At 56.5% G+C, this 14,317-nt stretch overlaps 1 protein-coding gene across 1 annotated transcript; it reads left to right on the top strand.

Moving 5' to 3' along the window:
• Positions 1-2,683: 2,683 nt before the first annotated feature.
• On the top strand, positions 2,684-14,213 carry PYGM (glycogen phosphorylase, muscle associated). Its single transcript, XM_060017496.1, has 20 exons — positions 2,684-2,994; positions 4,050-4,151; positions 4,240-4,318; positions 4,403-4,506; positions 4,887-5,018; positions 6,301-6,412; positions 6,499-6,581; positions 7,004-7,147; positions 7,479-7,571; positions 7,818-7,964; positions 8,130-8,293; positions 8,590-8,704; positions 9,262-9,363; positions 9,705-9,852; positions 10,164-10,222; positions 10,350-10,491; positions 10,933-11,140; positions 13,282-13,416; positions 13,627-13,693; positions 13,800-14,213. Exons 1-20 carry the CDS (start codon positions 2,752-2,754, stop codon positions 13,947-13,949), a joined length of 2,529 nt encoding a protein of 842 aa, XP_059873479.1. The 5' UTR covers positions 2,684-2,751; the 3' UTR covers positions 13,950-14,213.
• The last annotated feature ends 104 nt before the right edge of the window (positions 14,214-14,317 follow it).

Below are 14,317 nucleotides of genomic sequence, written 5' to 3'. Positions count from 1 at the left end.
GGTTGGGAAGGTGCTCTCAGGGTTCTTTAAAATCTATGCATGCAACACTAATGGGGGTGAAAGGGGAGAAGGACTTGGGGAAACAGGTCAGTTTCAGCCTTCAAGTTTCCATCCTGCTGGGCTGGGGGAAGCAAAATGAAAGAGGGTCTCCTGAGGTGGCGTCACCTTTGGAAAAGACTGGAAAGTTTGAGTGGGTGCCAATGACGCAACAAAGACCGAAAGAGCCCACAAGAAAGGTAGTTGGAGAAACCAGTTCAAAGTACATCTGTTTCCCAAGAGAAACAGGATGTGTCCCAGTTCAGCAAGTGCCTTGAGTGCAGGGGCGGGGTGAGCACTAAGCTGATGAGCAGGGAGGGGGCGTGGATTGAGTTGACATGGGGAGCAGGATAAGAAGCTAGGAATGCTCTGTTAGGAGCAGGTCCATAGTGGCAGGAAAATTAGGGGTCAGTGCAAAGGTTTGTGTGGCCAGAGCACGCAGCCACAGTTGGGGCATGAGGTGACAACAGGGGAACTGGCGCTACCTTGTCGACAACTGTACCAAGGAGCTTCTGAGCTCTACCTGGCCCTCCACAAGGAACCACGGGCCAGGCAGCCCAAGATGCTGGCCAAGCGCAGAGACCAGGTGCTTGGTGGAGGGTGGGGTGAACCTCCCCAGAGGCACAGCCCGGGAGGAAAGGCTGAGGGTGGGAACTGTGAGACCTGAGAGCCACCAGGCATTCTTTTGAAATACAAGGTGTAAAAAACTTAAAATGCAAACGTTTTAAGAGGAAGGTTTCTGTGTTCTCATGGCATCTGTGTTTTGGTGTTCTCTTCATGGTCTTTTTTTCTCTGCTCTGGAGCACGCACTATGGAAGACCAGAACAGACGCTGTTTGGGAGTAGGGGTAGAGCAGAGCTTGGCCTTTGGAAGACTTGGGGTTTGGCCCCCATACTAGGGTGGTAATTCCAGGGCTGGGTCTGCTGTGGCGCAGAGAGTCCTCAGAAACAGCTTGGCCTTCCTTGAACCAGACTCGATAGCATCCTGCTGCTGTCCCGGCCTCTGACCTGCTTTCTTGGCCCTCAGACCAGAGCACCCAGTTCTCCCCTTCCACCGGCCCACCGCCCGGCCCCAGGAAGCCCAGGCATCCTTTGAAATAGCTCCAGGCCCTGGGCTCCTTTTGCTCAAAGAACAAAGCAGGATCTGAGGTCAGCCTCCACAAGACTAGGAGGCAGTGGCTGGAGGAAGCAGGGAGTTATATTCTCACTTGAGAGTATACATTTCTTGAAGGAATTCAAGGCTCAGAAAAGTAAAGCAACCAGCCTAAGTTCCCACAGCAAATCAGTGCTGGGGCCAGGACACCAGCAGTGAACTGGGGGCAGCCAAAGCCGCAGAAGGAAGGATCTGTAGCTGCCAGGCCCTGGGGAGGAATGGTGTAACATTCCCGGGGTGCAGGAGCTCCCATTTTACGGGTGAAGTCACATTTGGGAACCTGGCCCACTTTTTTTTTTATACAGCAGGTTCTTATTAGTCATCAACTTTATACACATCAGTGTATACATGTCAATCCCAATCGCCCAATTCAGCACACCACCATCCCCACACCCCCGCAGTTTCCCCCGCTTGGGGTCCATACGTTTCTGACCCACTCTTTAGGCCTGTCCAGTGTGAGGCCCCAGGTGGGAGAAATGAATGGGAGAAGGCCTTCACTCAGTCACCTGGCAGCTGCGTCATGGGGAGACCTAATGCCACTGGCCAATGTGTGTGTGTGTCTGTGCTTCAGTTCTACCCCTGTGGGCCACAGGACTGCAGTTCCCAGGGACCCCTGCTCCAGGCTGGTGGCCTCCAGCCAAAGCTGGCCTGTAATCTGACCGTCCCTCTCAAAAGGTCACTTCAGAGGTCCTTGAGGGACAGCAACAGGGAGAGCTCAGAGTGACGTGACTTTGTGGGGGGGTGGGGCGGGGAGGGGCCCTGCCTCAGGCGACCTCCCCATACCACCCCTGGAACCCGGGGTCCCGGTCCCCCTTCTCCCAGCCACCCAGTGTCCTCTGCTAGCTGCCCTTCCTCTGTTCGGGGTACCCTGATCCTCAGCACCTGGGCCTTCAGCCTGTGGGGAATCCTGGCCCCTCTTGCCACATGTGTCCTCCCCACCCGGGTGCAGGGCCACCGTGGAAGCTTGACCAGAGGGCATCCCGCCTGTGGTTTGCAGCCTCTTGCGTGAAGGTCTAGAACCGAAGTCAAGCTGCTCTGATGGAGGCTGGGCCTCCTGTCACCTGTTCTCCTTGACAGCGCCCTCAGCCTCTCCAAGGAGTCCTGATTGAGGGCCCGCAATCAGGCTGCATCCTTCATCTATAACCCAGGAGAGGGGCCCAGATCAGGGCGACCTCAGCCAAAGTCACAGCCCAGAGGCTCTAGTCAAGCCTCAGGCCTCAAGCCAGTGCTCTGCCTGCTGCATCTTGTCTCTGACCCTGCAAAAGGCAGGGACGGGGACAGAAGACAGCAGACCCCAGTGTGTGAGGCCTGGAGGAAGTGGGTCAGCGCAGGGCTGCGAATGAGCCAGGTGGCCCTCCCTGCCCCTCCTCTCCTCCCCTCACCCCAAAATAGCTCCCCGAGCGGCCAAGCCAAGACCGACCCATCGAGGGAGGAGGCGGGGCACGTTGCCCAGAGCCAGGCTTTAAAGCACCAGCCGGCTGGGGATCTCCACTCCCTGGCTGAAGGCACTGCTCAGGCCGCCCGCCTGTCCACACAGTCAGTCCAGCCTGCCCTCCCGCAGCCATGTCCCGGCCCCTGACAGACCAGGAGAGGAGAAAGCAGATCAGCGTGCGTGGCCTGGCCGGCGTGGAGAATGTGACCGAGCTGAAGAAGAATTTCAACCGGCACCTGCACTTCACCCTCGTGAAAGACCGCAATGTGGCCACCCCTCTAGACTACTACTTTGCGCTGGCCTACACTGTGCGCGACCACCTCGTGGGCCGCTGGCTCCGCACGCAGCAGCACTACTACGAGAAGGACCCCAAGGTGCTGCTTGGGGCACCCCGGGAGGGGAATGGGCTGGGTGCCCTGCCTGGGGGCTGGGAGATCTTGACCAAGTGGCAGCCCCTCCCTGGGGTCAGGGCTCTCTGCAGCAAAATAAAGGGTCACTCCAGGTTCCTGAGGTTGGAGGATCCAGGGGTGCCAGGTGCAATGGGTTGCTGGGGCAACCCAGGGGGAGAAATCTGGGATGGGAGCAGGTCAGGGGGCTCGGGTCAGGTAGGCTGGTTGCAAAGGCCCAGGGCTCACTCAGAGAATGGAGGGGCTTCTGGGGGACATGAAGATCCCTGTGGCCTGGGTTGGACCCTAAGTGGAAGGACATATCATTGAATGCGTGCGTGGTGTGTGTGCTGGTGCAGCGCATGGGGCGCAGCTGGGGTGGTGAGATCAAATGTCTGTTGGGGTCACTGGTAAATGTCAGCAACCTGACACTTCTGGGCAGGCGTGGGGGAGGGCCAGGGAGGGGACCCAGGGAACCAGGAGACCAGGCACCATCAGCATCCTAGATCCTGGCAGCTCTCTGTCCTCTTCTTGGGACTGAGGCTTGAGAGCCAGGGGGCCCTCTGCAAGGACGGGAGGTGGCCGACTCTAGCCCTGAGTCATGTGTGACCTTGAGCCAATGACTTTTTTCTCTGGGCCTGGCTTTCCCTTTTGGGGAGCACTTGGAGGTGCTTCCCTATATTCTGACTCCCTGATGGACTGTTGGCAGGATTGCATGCAATGAAAGGAGTTCCTACCTCTCCTAGGCACCTCTCCTAACCCCTGAGGTAGATATGGCCAGCCCCATCTTCCAGATGAGGAAACTGAGGCTCAGAGAAGAAAAGTGATTTGTCCAAAGTCAGAAGAAATGCTGGGACCAGAATCTTGCCTGTTGGGTCCCAAAGCCTGAGAAGGGGGGAGAAATGGAGGCAGGGCTGGAACATGCTGGGGCCTAGGAGTGGGGCAGGAAGTATGAGAGGTGCAGGCCCAGCTGCGCCTGGCTGAATGTTAGTGGGTGGCCTTGATGCCCTCCCCTCCACCTCCCCACCTGTCTCTCCGGGCAGAGGATCTACTACCTGTCTCTGGAATTCTACATGGGCCGGACGCTACAAAACACCATGGTGAACCTGGCCTTGGAGAATGCCTGTGATGAGGCCACCTACCAGGTGTGTGGGGGAGGGGCAAGCCTTGGGGCTTGGGCGATTGACCTGCTGGCCCTTGGCCCTGACGCCTGCCGTACCCTCCCGCCTCTAGCTGGGCCTGGACATGGAGGAGCTGGAGGAAGTCGAGGAGGACGCAGGGCTGGGCAACGGGGGCCTGGGCCGGCTGGCGGGTAAGTGAGCAGGGTGGCAGGGGATTGGGCAGAAGGGTTCCTTTGTGCCGCGTCTCTGACACCCACCTCCACGCACACCCCTAGCCTGCTTTCTGGACTCCATGGCGACACTGGGCCTGGCTGCCTATGGCTACGGGATCCGCTATGAGTTTGGGATTTTTAACCAGAAGATCTCTGGGGGTTGGCAGGTGAGTGACCTTGGGCCCTGACCTTGTTATTATGATGATGGAGAAGACCCCTATTTGTTCATTCATCTGCACATAGATCCAGAACCAGCCCCAGCCTTGGTGGAAAACATCCTTGCCCCTTCCCCCTGGCCCCAGGCCAGTTGTTAGCTCTGGGGATAGGAGGTCCATACCTGTGGAATGTCTCAGACTCTCATACATACACAGTGTCCCCGTGGATATTCCACCAGACCAGGGGCCCACCTACCCCAAAGCCCTTCATTTACACCCTCCCTGTATAGGGCACATTAGGGCCACTGCTCCTGGCCTACTCACCACCTGCTGTGGTGTGAGCCTGGCTCTGACACTGCCTTCCTTTCTCCCCTGACCTGCCTTGGGCTCAGATGGAGGAGGCTGATGACTGGCTTCGCTACGGCAACCCCTGGGAGAAGGCCCGACCCGAGTGCACACTGCCTGTGCACTTCTATGGCCGAGTGGAGCACACCAACCAGGGGGCCAAGTGGGTGGACACGCAGGTGAGGGGGAAGTCAGGGAGCGGGGTGTGGTGGTGGGGAAATCTAGTGAGGGAGAGGGGAGGAGGTTCTAGAGGAAACAGGGAGAAACAAGGAAAGAGCCTGGAGGCTACTGGACCTAGTGCTATTTTATAATGGATGCCACTGAGGCTCAGAGAGGTTAAGTGACTTATTCAAGGTCACACAGCTAGAACTAGGAGAGGCTAGAGACAGGGTCACAGGGGAGCCAGACCAAGTGCAGAGCCTGGGAGGAGGAGAGAGGCCACCGTGCTCTACCAGTGCTTCTCCCCTGACCTGGCTCCTTTCCACCACCCCACAAGACTCATCAAAGAATAATCACGGAGTCTTGGCTCCCCTGCACATCTGAACTGGGGGCTTGATGGGAAACAAAGCAACAGCCCAGAAATGGGGACCGGGGAGAAACTTAAAAGCCTGGAGAGGGCAATTGACTTGTTCAAGGTCACAGAGCAAGTTAGAGGGAGCCTAAAGCTAAACGAGGTGTCCAGATTCCAGCTCAGCCAGTCTTGCTGTGGCTGCAGGTCACCGGCCTCCAGATGGCTGCACAGCAACCTCTAGGCTTTCAGAATCTAGAGTTTGTTCTGCTGTCATCCACGCCAAGGTCCAGCAGGGCTGTGGCTGCCCGCCTAGCTCTATGCTCTTGGGCCAGTCCCTTCCCTCTCTGAGCTGCAGCTTTCACTCTGCTCCAATCGGGGCTACTTAGTGTTGGGGAGGGAGGCGTGGGTGCGCCCCCGCCCCATGGTAACAGGCAGCTATGGGCAGCAATTATTGATGTTTGCTAATTGTGGGAGGTGGGGCCAGCATTAGTCACTGCTAATTAGCCCTGTGGTCAACCAGGCATAAGCCCTTTGGATGGCCTTGACCTCCGTGACGCCCTCAGCCAGGCCCCATGGTTCCCCCCAGCCCTTCCATGAGTCCAGAGTGTCCTCTAGACTGTGCTCAGGCCAGCGGCCAGCTCATCGCCATCATGGCGGAGTGGCCACCAACAGGGCCCTGCCCTGGGCTCCGAGCTCATCCCCACCTCCTGGAATCTTCACAACAGCCCAGCAAGGAGGGGCACGGTGGTGTGGGGAGGCACTGGGAAGTCCTCTCCTTATGGACGAGGTCCAGAGAGGTTGGCGGGGCTGCTTGTGTCACCCAGAGTTGGGACTAGAACCCGGCGTGGGGAGTTGGGGGAGTGCAGTGACAGAGCACGGAGTTCCGGCTCTCAGGGCCTCTTGCGCGTGGCAGATGCCCACCTCCTGACACAACACCAGGTGCCTTGCAGGTGGTGTTGGCCATGCCTTACGACACACCTGTGCCCGGCTACCGCAACAACATCGTCAATACCATGCGCCTGTGGTCTGCCAAGGCCCCCAATGACTTTAACCTCAAGGACTGTGAGTTCAGCCAAAGTCAGCAGCCCCTGCCCACCCCGGCCCACACTCGACCCAAGCCTGACCCTGTCCCCACATTCGTTCCTCAGTCAACGTCGGTGGCTACATCCAGGCTGTGCTGGACCGCAACCTGGCTGAGAATATCTCCCGTGTCCTGTATCCCAACGACAACGTACGTTACCCCCTGGGCTGGGGACAGGAAGCCAGAGTGCGTGGGAGAGGGCAGGAGAAGGGGAGTGACACTTGCCGGTGCCCTAGTCACACCCAGGGCATATTGCTGGCCCCTGTGTGTCCTGTTCTTCCCCCAAGTTCTTTAAGTGGGAGGATGCCTGAGTCCTGGGGGCAGCAGGTTAGGGTGGGGCACTTTGGATGAGCCGCTCCCTGGTAACACCCACAATACTCCTCCTGGTCCTTAGCCCTCCCTCCTGCTACCATCCACATTGCTGCTTCTTGGTGGGAGAAAGGCCCCTGGGTCCCTGAGGTGGGGCAGCTCGGGGCTCAGGAATCTTGGTGTGGGTGGGAGTCTCCCCTGGCCACACCCACAGCAGTGTTAGGCCACCACCTTGACTCCACCCTGCCTGGCACTGTCCCCAGTTCTTTGAGGGGAAAGAGCTTCGGCTGAAGCAGGAGTACTTCGTAGTGGCTGCCACGCTCCAGGACATCATCCGCCGCTTCAAATCCGCCAAGTTCGGCTGCCGAGACCCTGTGCGCACAAGCTTCGACGCCTTCCCAGATAAGGTACCAGGCCCCAGGGAAGGCCAGCCTCTACACCTCCTGTGATGGGTGCCATCCCTCCTCCCTCCAGTCTCAGCCTGAACCACCCATTTTACAGATGAGGACGTGGAGGCTGGGTGTTGGGGGTGGGTGTGGGGGGATCTGCTCGCGATCCTCAATAGAACCTCGCTCCCCTCTTCCTCCTGCCCCATACCTGCCCCCGTGAGGGCCTCCACCCCCAGCTCAACCCTAGAACCATGAGGGGCCCTGGGGGGGGTGCTCTGAAGGGGCAAAGGACAGCAATCATAGCCTTGGTTTGGAGCCCAGACTGACTCCAATGCCCCCCCGCCCCCAGGTGGCCATCCAGCTCAATGATACCCACCCCTCCTTGGCCATCCCCGAGCTGATGAGGATTCTGGTGGACCAGGAGCGGCTGGACTGGGACAAGGTGGGCTTCAGGGCCCCTCCTGCACCCCTGCCTCACCCTCTGCATCTCAGGGTTCCCCTCCCAGTCTGGGGAGTGGAAAGATGTGGGCGGAGCCCCCACTGCACAGACGGCAGTGTGAGGCCCAGAGGGCGGGTGTCCTAGAACCTGGCGCGGCAGTGGCAGGGCCAGGGCTCTTGGCTGCACAGTGTGTGTGGAGAGCCGTCCGGCTTAAGCCCGGGGGTCCTTCCTCGCCATCCCATCTGTCAGGCATGGGACGTGACTGTGAAGACCTGTGCCTATACCAACCACACGGTGCTGCCCGAGGCCCTGGAGCGCTGGCCCGTGCACCTCATGGAGACCCTGCTGCCTCGGCACCTCCAGATCATCTATGAGATCAACCAGCGCTTCCTTAATGTGAGTGGAGGAAGCGTGGGGTGGAGGGTGGGGCGTGGAGGGCATGGAAAGCATGGCTCCTGAGACTCTGGCAGGGAGGGCTGTGGACAGAGACCTGGGGATAGGGTAGGGGCTGGAAACCTGGGTCCTGGGTCCCCGTCCTAGCTCTGGGCTCTCCTGGCACAGCGGGTGGCGGCTGCGTTCCCAGGGGATATAGACCGGCTGAGGCGCATGTCGCTGGTGGAGGAGGGCGCGGTGAAGCGCATCAACATGGCGCACCTGTGCATCGCCGGTTCACATGCTATCAATGGCGTGGCTCGCATCCACTCCGAGATCCTCAAGAAGACCACGTAAGACCCGCTCCGCAGACACCGTCCCTCCCGCTGGACCCCCGCTCACCCCCTCACTGCCCGGCACCGGCCATTCACAGTCGCCCTCAGCTGGCCCCTTCCACGGGTGGCACTGCTCTTACAAGAATCATAGCCTTGCCGTCCAGTCCAGTCCTGTCCCCAGATGACCCCTCTTACACACAGCACCCTCCCCCTCCCCTCCAGGCCCCTTTCATCAAGAAACCAGGGTAGGGGCCCCAGGGAGGAGGCCTTCATCCCACAGGGGTGATTGGTGATCCCCCGACCCCATCCTATAGCTTCAAGGACTTCTATGAGCTAGAGCCTCATAAGTTCCAGAATAAGACCAACGGCATCACTCCTCGGCGCTGGCTGGTTATGTGTAACCCTGGGCTGGCAGAAGTCATTGCTGAGGTGAGCGTTCACGTATGGCCAGTAGGGGTCAACACGGTCACCGCAGGGAGCATCTGGGTGTGGTTGTGTATGTGGTTCACTGTAGGGCACCCATCTGAGGGCTGAAGTCCATCCTGCACTGCGTTCCCCAAGCCTTGCATCTGTCTGGAGAAGGGGAACCATTTTCTTACTTGCATGAGGGTGCCTGTGGGCGAATGGAAGCCCTGGCTATGAAGGTCAACCTGGTGGAGTTCACAGTCTAATGGAGGGGTTATCAGCAGGTCACATCTGGAGTGAGACCAGAAAGGGGCAGAGAGTGGGAGTGGGGCCCTGAGGTCAATGCCTGTCAGAAGAAAAGGCCAAGAGGAAGGCCTGTGGGGTCAGATGGGGGTCAGCCATCAGAGCTCAAGGTCAGGAGGGGAGGAAAGATGCACAAACATGTACCACCCCCCAGCTGGGAGGCTGCAGAGGAAGGAGCTGTCTGCGGTGGATGGGGCTTGGTTGACCTGGAAAGGGACCCCTCTGTGAGGGAGGACGGAGGAGGGATATGGGCCTAACTGAGAGCTATCTTCCCACAGCGCATCGGGGAGGACTACATCGCAGACCTGGACCAGCTGCGCAAACTGCTCTCCTATGTGGACGATGAAGCCTTTATCCGGGATGTGGCCAAAGTGAAGCAGGTGAGGAGCGCTGCAAGCTGGGACAGACTCCTGTGCCAGGGCTTGAGTGGAGGGTGCTGGAGGGGGCGGATGTCTGAGTCAGGAATGGCCGATAGAGCTCATCTCTTCTGCAAACTCAGGCCATTGGTAGAAGTTGCCTGGAGTCAGTCCATGGTGGGAAGGCATCATCTGACCTCACTGGAAGAGTGCTGACATTGATTAGCAATGTCTGCCCTGATGCAGGAGTGGATAAAGGTAGCAAGGGAGACTTCTATCCTCACCTTCCTGGGAAAGAAATGAGACTGTAGGATTTCCTGAGGCTGAGGCCTATTGGTGAGCTCTCTCCACTCCCCTGACTTCAGGAAAACAAGTTAAAGTTCTCTGCGTACCTAGAGAAGGAATACAAAGTCCACATCAACCCCAACTCGCTCTTCGACGTCCAGGTGAAGCGGATTCATGAATATAAACGCCAGCTCCTCAACTGCCTCCATGTCATCACAATGTACAACCGTGAGTGGCAGGGTTCCCTCTGGCTCCTGGTTCCCCCCTCTGTGTACCTCCCAGGATACTATATACTTCCTGATCAACATCTCCTTTGACCTCAGGATAACTCTTGGGACATGGAATTATCCCCATTTCACAGATGGGCAAACTGAGGCTCAGAAGGGGAGGAAGTGACAGATCTGAGGTCACAAAGCAAGTGATTGCCCAAGTCAGGGCTACTGTCTCCCAGCCCAGCCCTGGCTGGATGAGTGCTGTCAGGTGTTACTGCCTAGAAGGAAAACCTGGCCCACTCACTGGATCCCTCTGTTTCTCCACAGGCATCAAGAAGGATCCCAATAAGTTTTTTGTGCCTCGGACTGTGATGATTGGAGGGAAGGTGAGAAGCCGGGCTGCAGACCATGGCTGTGGTTCTTTGATATCCAGATTGAGGTCAGCCTGGCTGAGTTGCAGGATGGGGGTAGGAGGTCAGGCTATGGAGCTGACCCCAGACTGTGCTCCCACAGGCTGCACCTGGGTACCACATGGCCAAGATGATCATCAAACTCATTACAGCCATTGGGGATGTGGTCAACCACGACCCGGTGGTGGGAGACCGCCTACGCCTGATCTTCTTGGAGAACTACCGAGTCTCACTGGCCGAGAAAGGTGGAATGCCGCCAGTGGGGACCCTAGGGAAGCTCTGATTAGTTCAGTTCCAGGAAGAGATATTAATCTCCTCTTCTTAGGGTGCTTGCACTTTAAGGAAGAATCTGGAGAGGACAATACTCAAATCATGAGGATGTCCCTTTAATGGTGGTATGGGGTGAAATTATAGGGGAGATGGGCCTCAGTGGTGCCCTTTAAATCACACAGTGGAGCTGGGGGGTGGGGGGAGTCCAGGTTAGGTCCCAGATGTTCAAATATCAACAAGAGGTGGCGGGGCGGTGGGGGGCAGTGAGAGAGAGACTTAATTGGTTAAGAGTGGAGCGTTGGGGTGGAGGGGACTCTGAATCTGGCTAGGCCTAGGGCCAGACTAACTCCAGAGTCTCTAGCTGGTCTGGGGCTCTTCCTGGAGCTGAGCTTGTCCCCTGCTGCCCCCCCGCACAGTGATCCCGGCTGCTGACCTTTCCGAGCAGATCTCTACTGCGGGCACTGAGGCCTCAGGCACTGGCAACATGAAGTTCATGCTCAATGGGGCTCTGACCATTGGCACCATGGATGGGGCCAATGTGGAGATGGCAGAAGAGGCGGGAGAGGAGAACTTCTTCATCTTCGGCATGCGGGTGGAGGACGTGGAAAGGCTTGACCAGAAAGGGTATGGGCTGCAAAGTTCACAGTCTGTGGGCAGGAGGCACCAAGGTGCGACTGCTGGAGGTAGAGCCGGGAGCAAGAGGCATGACTGGAAAGGCTGGTCCAGGCTGCACAAGGTCTTAGTTATGGCCATCACGAGTCTAGAAAACTTTTGAGGTGACTTATAACAAATAAAGTTAATGAAATGGGAAAAGAAAGAAGTAACAGAGAACTGAAGGGAAAGGAAGAGAAAATAATACCAACCCTCAGAGATAATATTATTTCTGGAATTGGAAGTAAAGTGAAATTCTTAGCTCCCTGGCAGCCATGGCAAAAAGGGAAATATGAGTACAGTAGTTGTATCTGTGCTTGTGGTCAGAAACATAGATCTTCAGAGAAGACATTTTCCTGGCATTACATTTTTTTTTTTTTTTTTTTTTTTTTTTTGCGGTACGCGGGCCTCTCACTCTTGTGGCCTCTCCTGTTGCGGAGCACAGGCTCCGGACGCACAGGCTCAGTGGCCGTGGCTCACGGGCCCAGCCGCTCCACGGCATGTGGGATCTTCCCGGACCAGAGCACGAACCCGTGTCCCCTGCATCGGCAGGCGGACTCTCAACCACTGCGCCACCAGGGAAGCCCCTGGCATTACATTTTTAACATTTTAAAATATGATTTTTCCTTCTCATAAAAGCAGTACATGCTCACTGGTTAGAAATATACAAAGCCACAAAGAATAAAACAACTGTCATCCATGATCTCATCACCCAGATTTAAAGCCACAGTTCTCTTTTTCTTCGTGTATATAGTTTTTAAAAGTTGGGAATAATGCATGTACAGTTTTGAATCCTGTTATCTTAACATTGGTGAGGCATTTTCCATGTCATTAAATAGTCTTCAAGATATTTTAAATGTTTGTATAGCATTCTATCTTATGTACATGGCATAACTTATTTAACTAGTTCCATATGGTTGGACATTAAGGTTGATTTCCCCTGTCTGTTAGGATAAACGTCCCTGTGATGACTAACCTTTTACATTGATGTCCACATCTCTGATTATTTCCTTAAGATAATTATTAGAAGGGGGTATTTCTGAGTAAAAAGTATGAGTTCTTAAGGCTCCTGATACACATTGTCAAATTGTTTTCCCGAAAGTTGGTACCAGTTTACACTCCCACCAACAGCTTACAAGAGCTGGCACTGAATATTGATAGGAATTTCTCCTGTGGGGCTTGACTAGAAAGTTTAGACTTGGCCCTTTGTTGTTGTTGTTGTTGTTTTGGTTGCACCGTATGACATGTGGGATCTTAGTTCCTTGACTAGGGATTGAACCCGTGTCCCCTGCATTGGAAGCGTGGCAGACTTGGTCCTTTGACCAGGAAGGAAATGTGAAATGTTTTGAGCAAAGTCCAACACGTTCAGAACTAGGCTCCAGATGGACACTTTTGGCTGCAGGAGGCTTGACTGGAGGGGACAATGTCTAGGTGGGGGACCAGTGTGGGGCTGACACCAGATGGCAGGGGGAGTCCCCTGCAGCAGGCCACTGCGGGGGATGGGGATTAGGGACATTGTTGAGGAGGCGGACTTGGTTTCTGGTTGGAAGAGAGAAAGGGAGGAAAGAGATGAGACTGGTCTTGAGAGGCGTGAACCCAGGGGCTCAGGAATGGATTGTGCTGCCTTAGGAAGTGGGACACTGGAGGCAAGTTGGTGCCAGGCACAGCGATGAGCTTGGCTGGACGGTTTGAACTTAAGGATGTTCCTCACGATATACCTGTTCGCTCCTTCTGGGGCCTGAAAGTGAGGCCAGGGATGGACTGTGGATGGTGGGGGAGAAAAGCCATTAACGAAGGAAAGAAACCTGTTGGGAGACAGTGGTGGTGTGTGGGAAGAAGAGCGCTTGGTTTGGGGCCTTTGGCTCTGACACTACCTTTCTCTCCTCTCTAGACCTCAGTTTCCTCATCCACAAAGTGGGGGATGAAAAGCTGAGCTGAGAAGGGAGGGGGCCTCTTGGAAAGACCTCCAGAGGGAGTGTGGCAGCTGCGGGGAGGGCAGTAGCAGGCTGGGCCTGGGTTTTGACCCTGGGGCTTGGAACTTCCTGGATTTTTGCTGGAGGAGGAGGAGCCAGGAACCCATTTCCAGGGCACTGACTACAGCTCTTCCCCAACAGGTACAATGCCCAGGAATACTGTGACCGAATTCCAGAGCTTCGGCACATCATTGACCAGCTGAACAGTGGCTTCTTCTCCCCCAAACAGCCCGACCTGTTCAAGGACATTGTCAACATGCTCATGCACCATGACCGGTGAGCTGGCCGGCCAGGAAACTGCGCACGTGGGGCTGCTGGGCTCAGTAGGGCTCAGGTGCGGTGGGGAGGCTGGACAGGGCTTCTGGGCAGTTGGGACTAGATTCCTTTGGAAGCAGCATCACTGTTCAGGTCCCCAGAAATCCAATGGGACAGGATGGGCTTGGCCCTTGACCTCATGAAACTTCCTGATTCTCCATTCCCCTCCAGGTTTAAAGTCTTTGCAGATTATGAAGAGTACATTAAATGCCAGGAGAGAGTCAGTGCCCTGTACAAGGTGAGGGGTCCTGGGCCAGGGGCTGGCAGGGCTTTGGTGGCCCTGGTTGGGATGAGGTGGTAGGTGGGGACCCCACTGGCAGAGCTAGCTCCCTTTTGGCTTGTAGAACCCGAGAGAGTGGACGCGGATGGTGATCCGGAACATAGCCACCTCTGGCAAGTTCTCTAGCGACCGCACCATTGCCCAGTACGCCAAGGAGATCTGGGGCGTGGAGCCTAGCCGCCAGCGCCTGCCAGCACCTGATGAGAAGATCTGAGCCTCTAGACCAGACCCAAACCTGCCCCTGAGTCTGTTGGCAGTCCCTTGGGCCAGCTCCAGCTCCTCGTCCAGAGGGTAGGGTACTGGGGTTAGATCTCTAAACCTCTTCCTGGAACCCCATTTCCCATCAGCCTTGAGATCCCAGTGTTCAGCGTGACTAAGGACACTGCTCCCGTCCTGTCCTCGGGCTCCCCGCCTGCTCCTATTTATGGCTCTGACCAACTTTACCCACTCCCCAATAAACTGGTTCTCCTTGGGAGCCTCCTTACTCCTCTGTCTGTTGGGAAATATTTTTAGCTCCGGGCGGCATAGCAGCTGCACAGTCACCGCGCCTTACCCCCACCCGTGTCAGGTGCGTCCCCTCAG

The sequence above is a fragment of the Delphinus delphis genome, chromosome 8, assembly GCF_949987515.2.
Source record: "Delphinus delphis chromosome 8, mDelDel1.2, whole genome shotgun sequence".
NCBI lineage: Eukaryota > Metazoa > Chordata > Mammalia > Artiodactyla > Delphinidae > Delphinus > Delphinus delphis.
Note: the sequence above shows the minus strand (reverse complement) of the source record. Positions and strands in the feature narration are given on the sequence as shown.

Bases quoted from the DNA above. Each gene is read 5' to 3' on its own strand.
- PYGM (XM_060017496.1), top strand. From the start codon at position 2,752: ATGTCCCGGCCCCTGACAGACCAGGAGAGGAGAAAGCAGATCAGCGTG. The intron at 8,705-9,261 runs GTGAGCGTTCAC...ATCTTCCCACAG, and splicing joins TGGCAGAAGTCATTGCTGAG to CGCATCGGGGAGGACTACAT. The intron at 11,141-13,281 runs GTATGGGCTGCA...CTTCCCCAACAG, and splicing joins GAAAGGCTTGACCAGAAAGG to GTACAATGCCCAGGAATACT.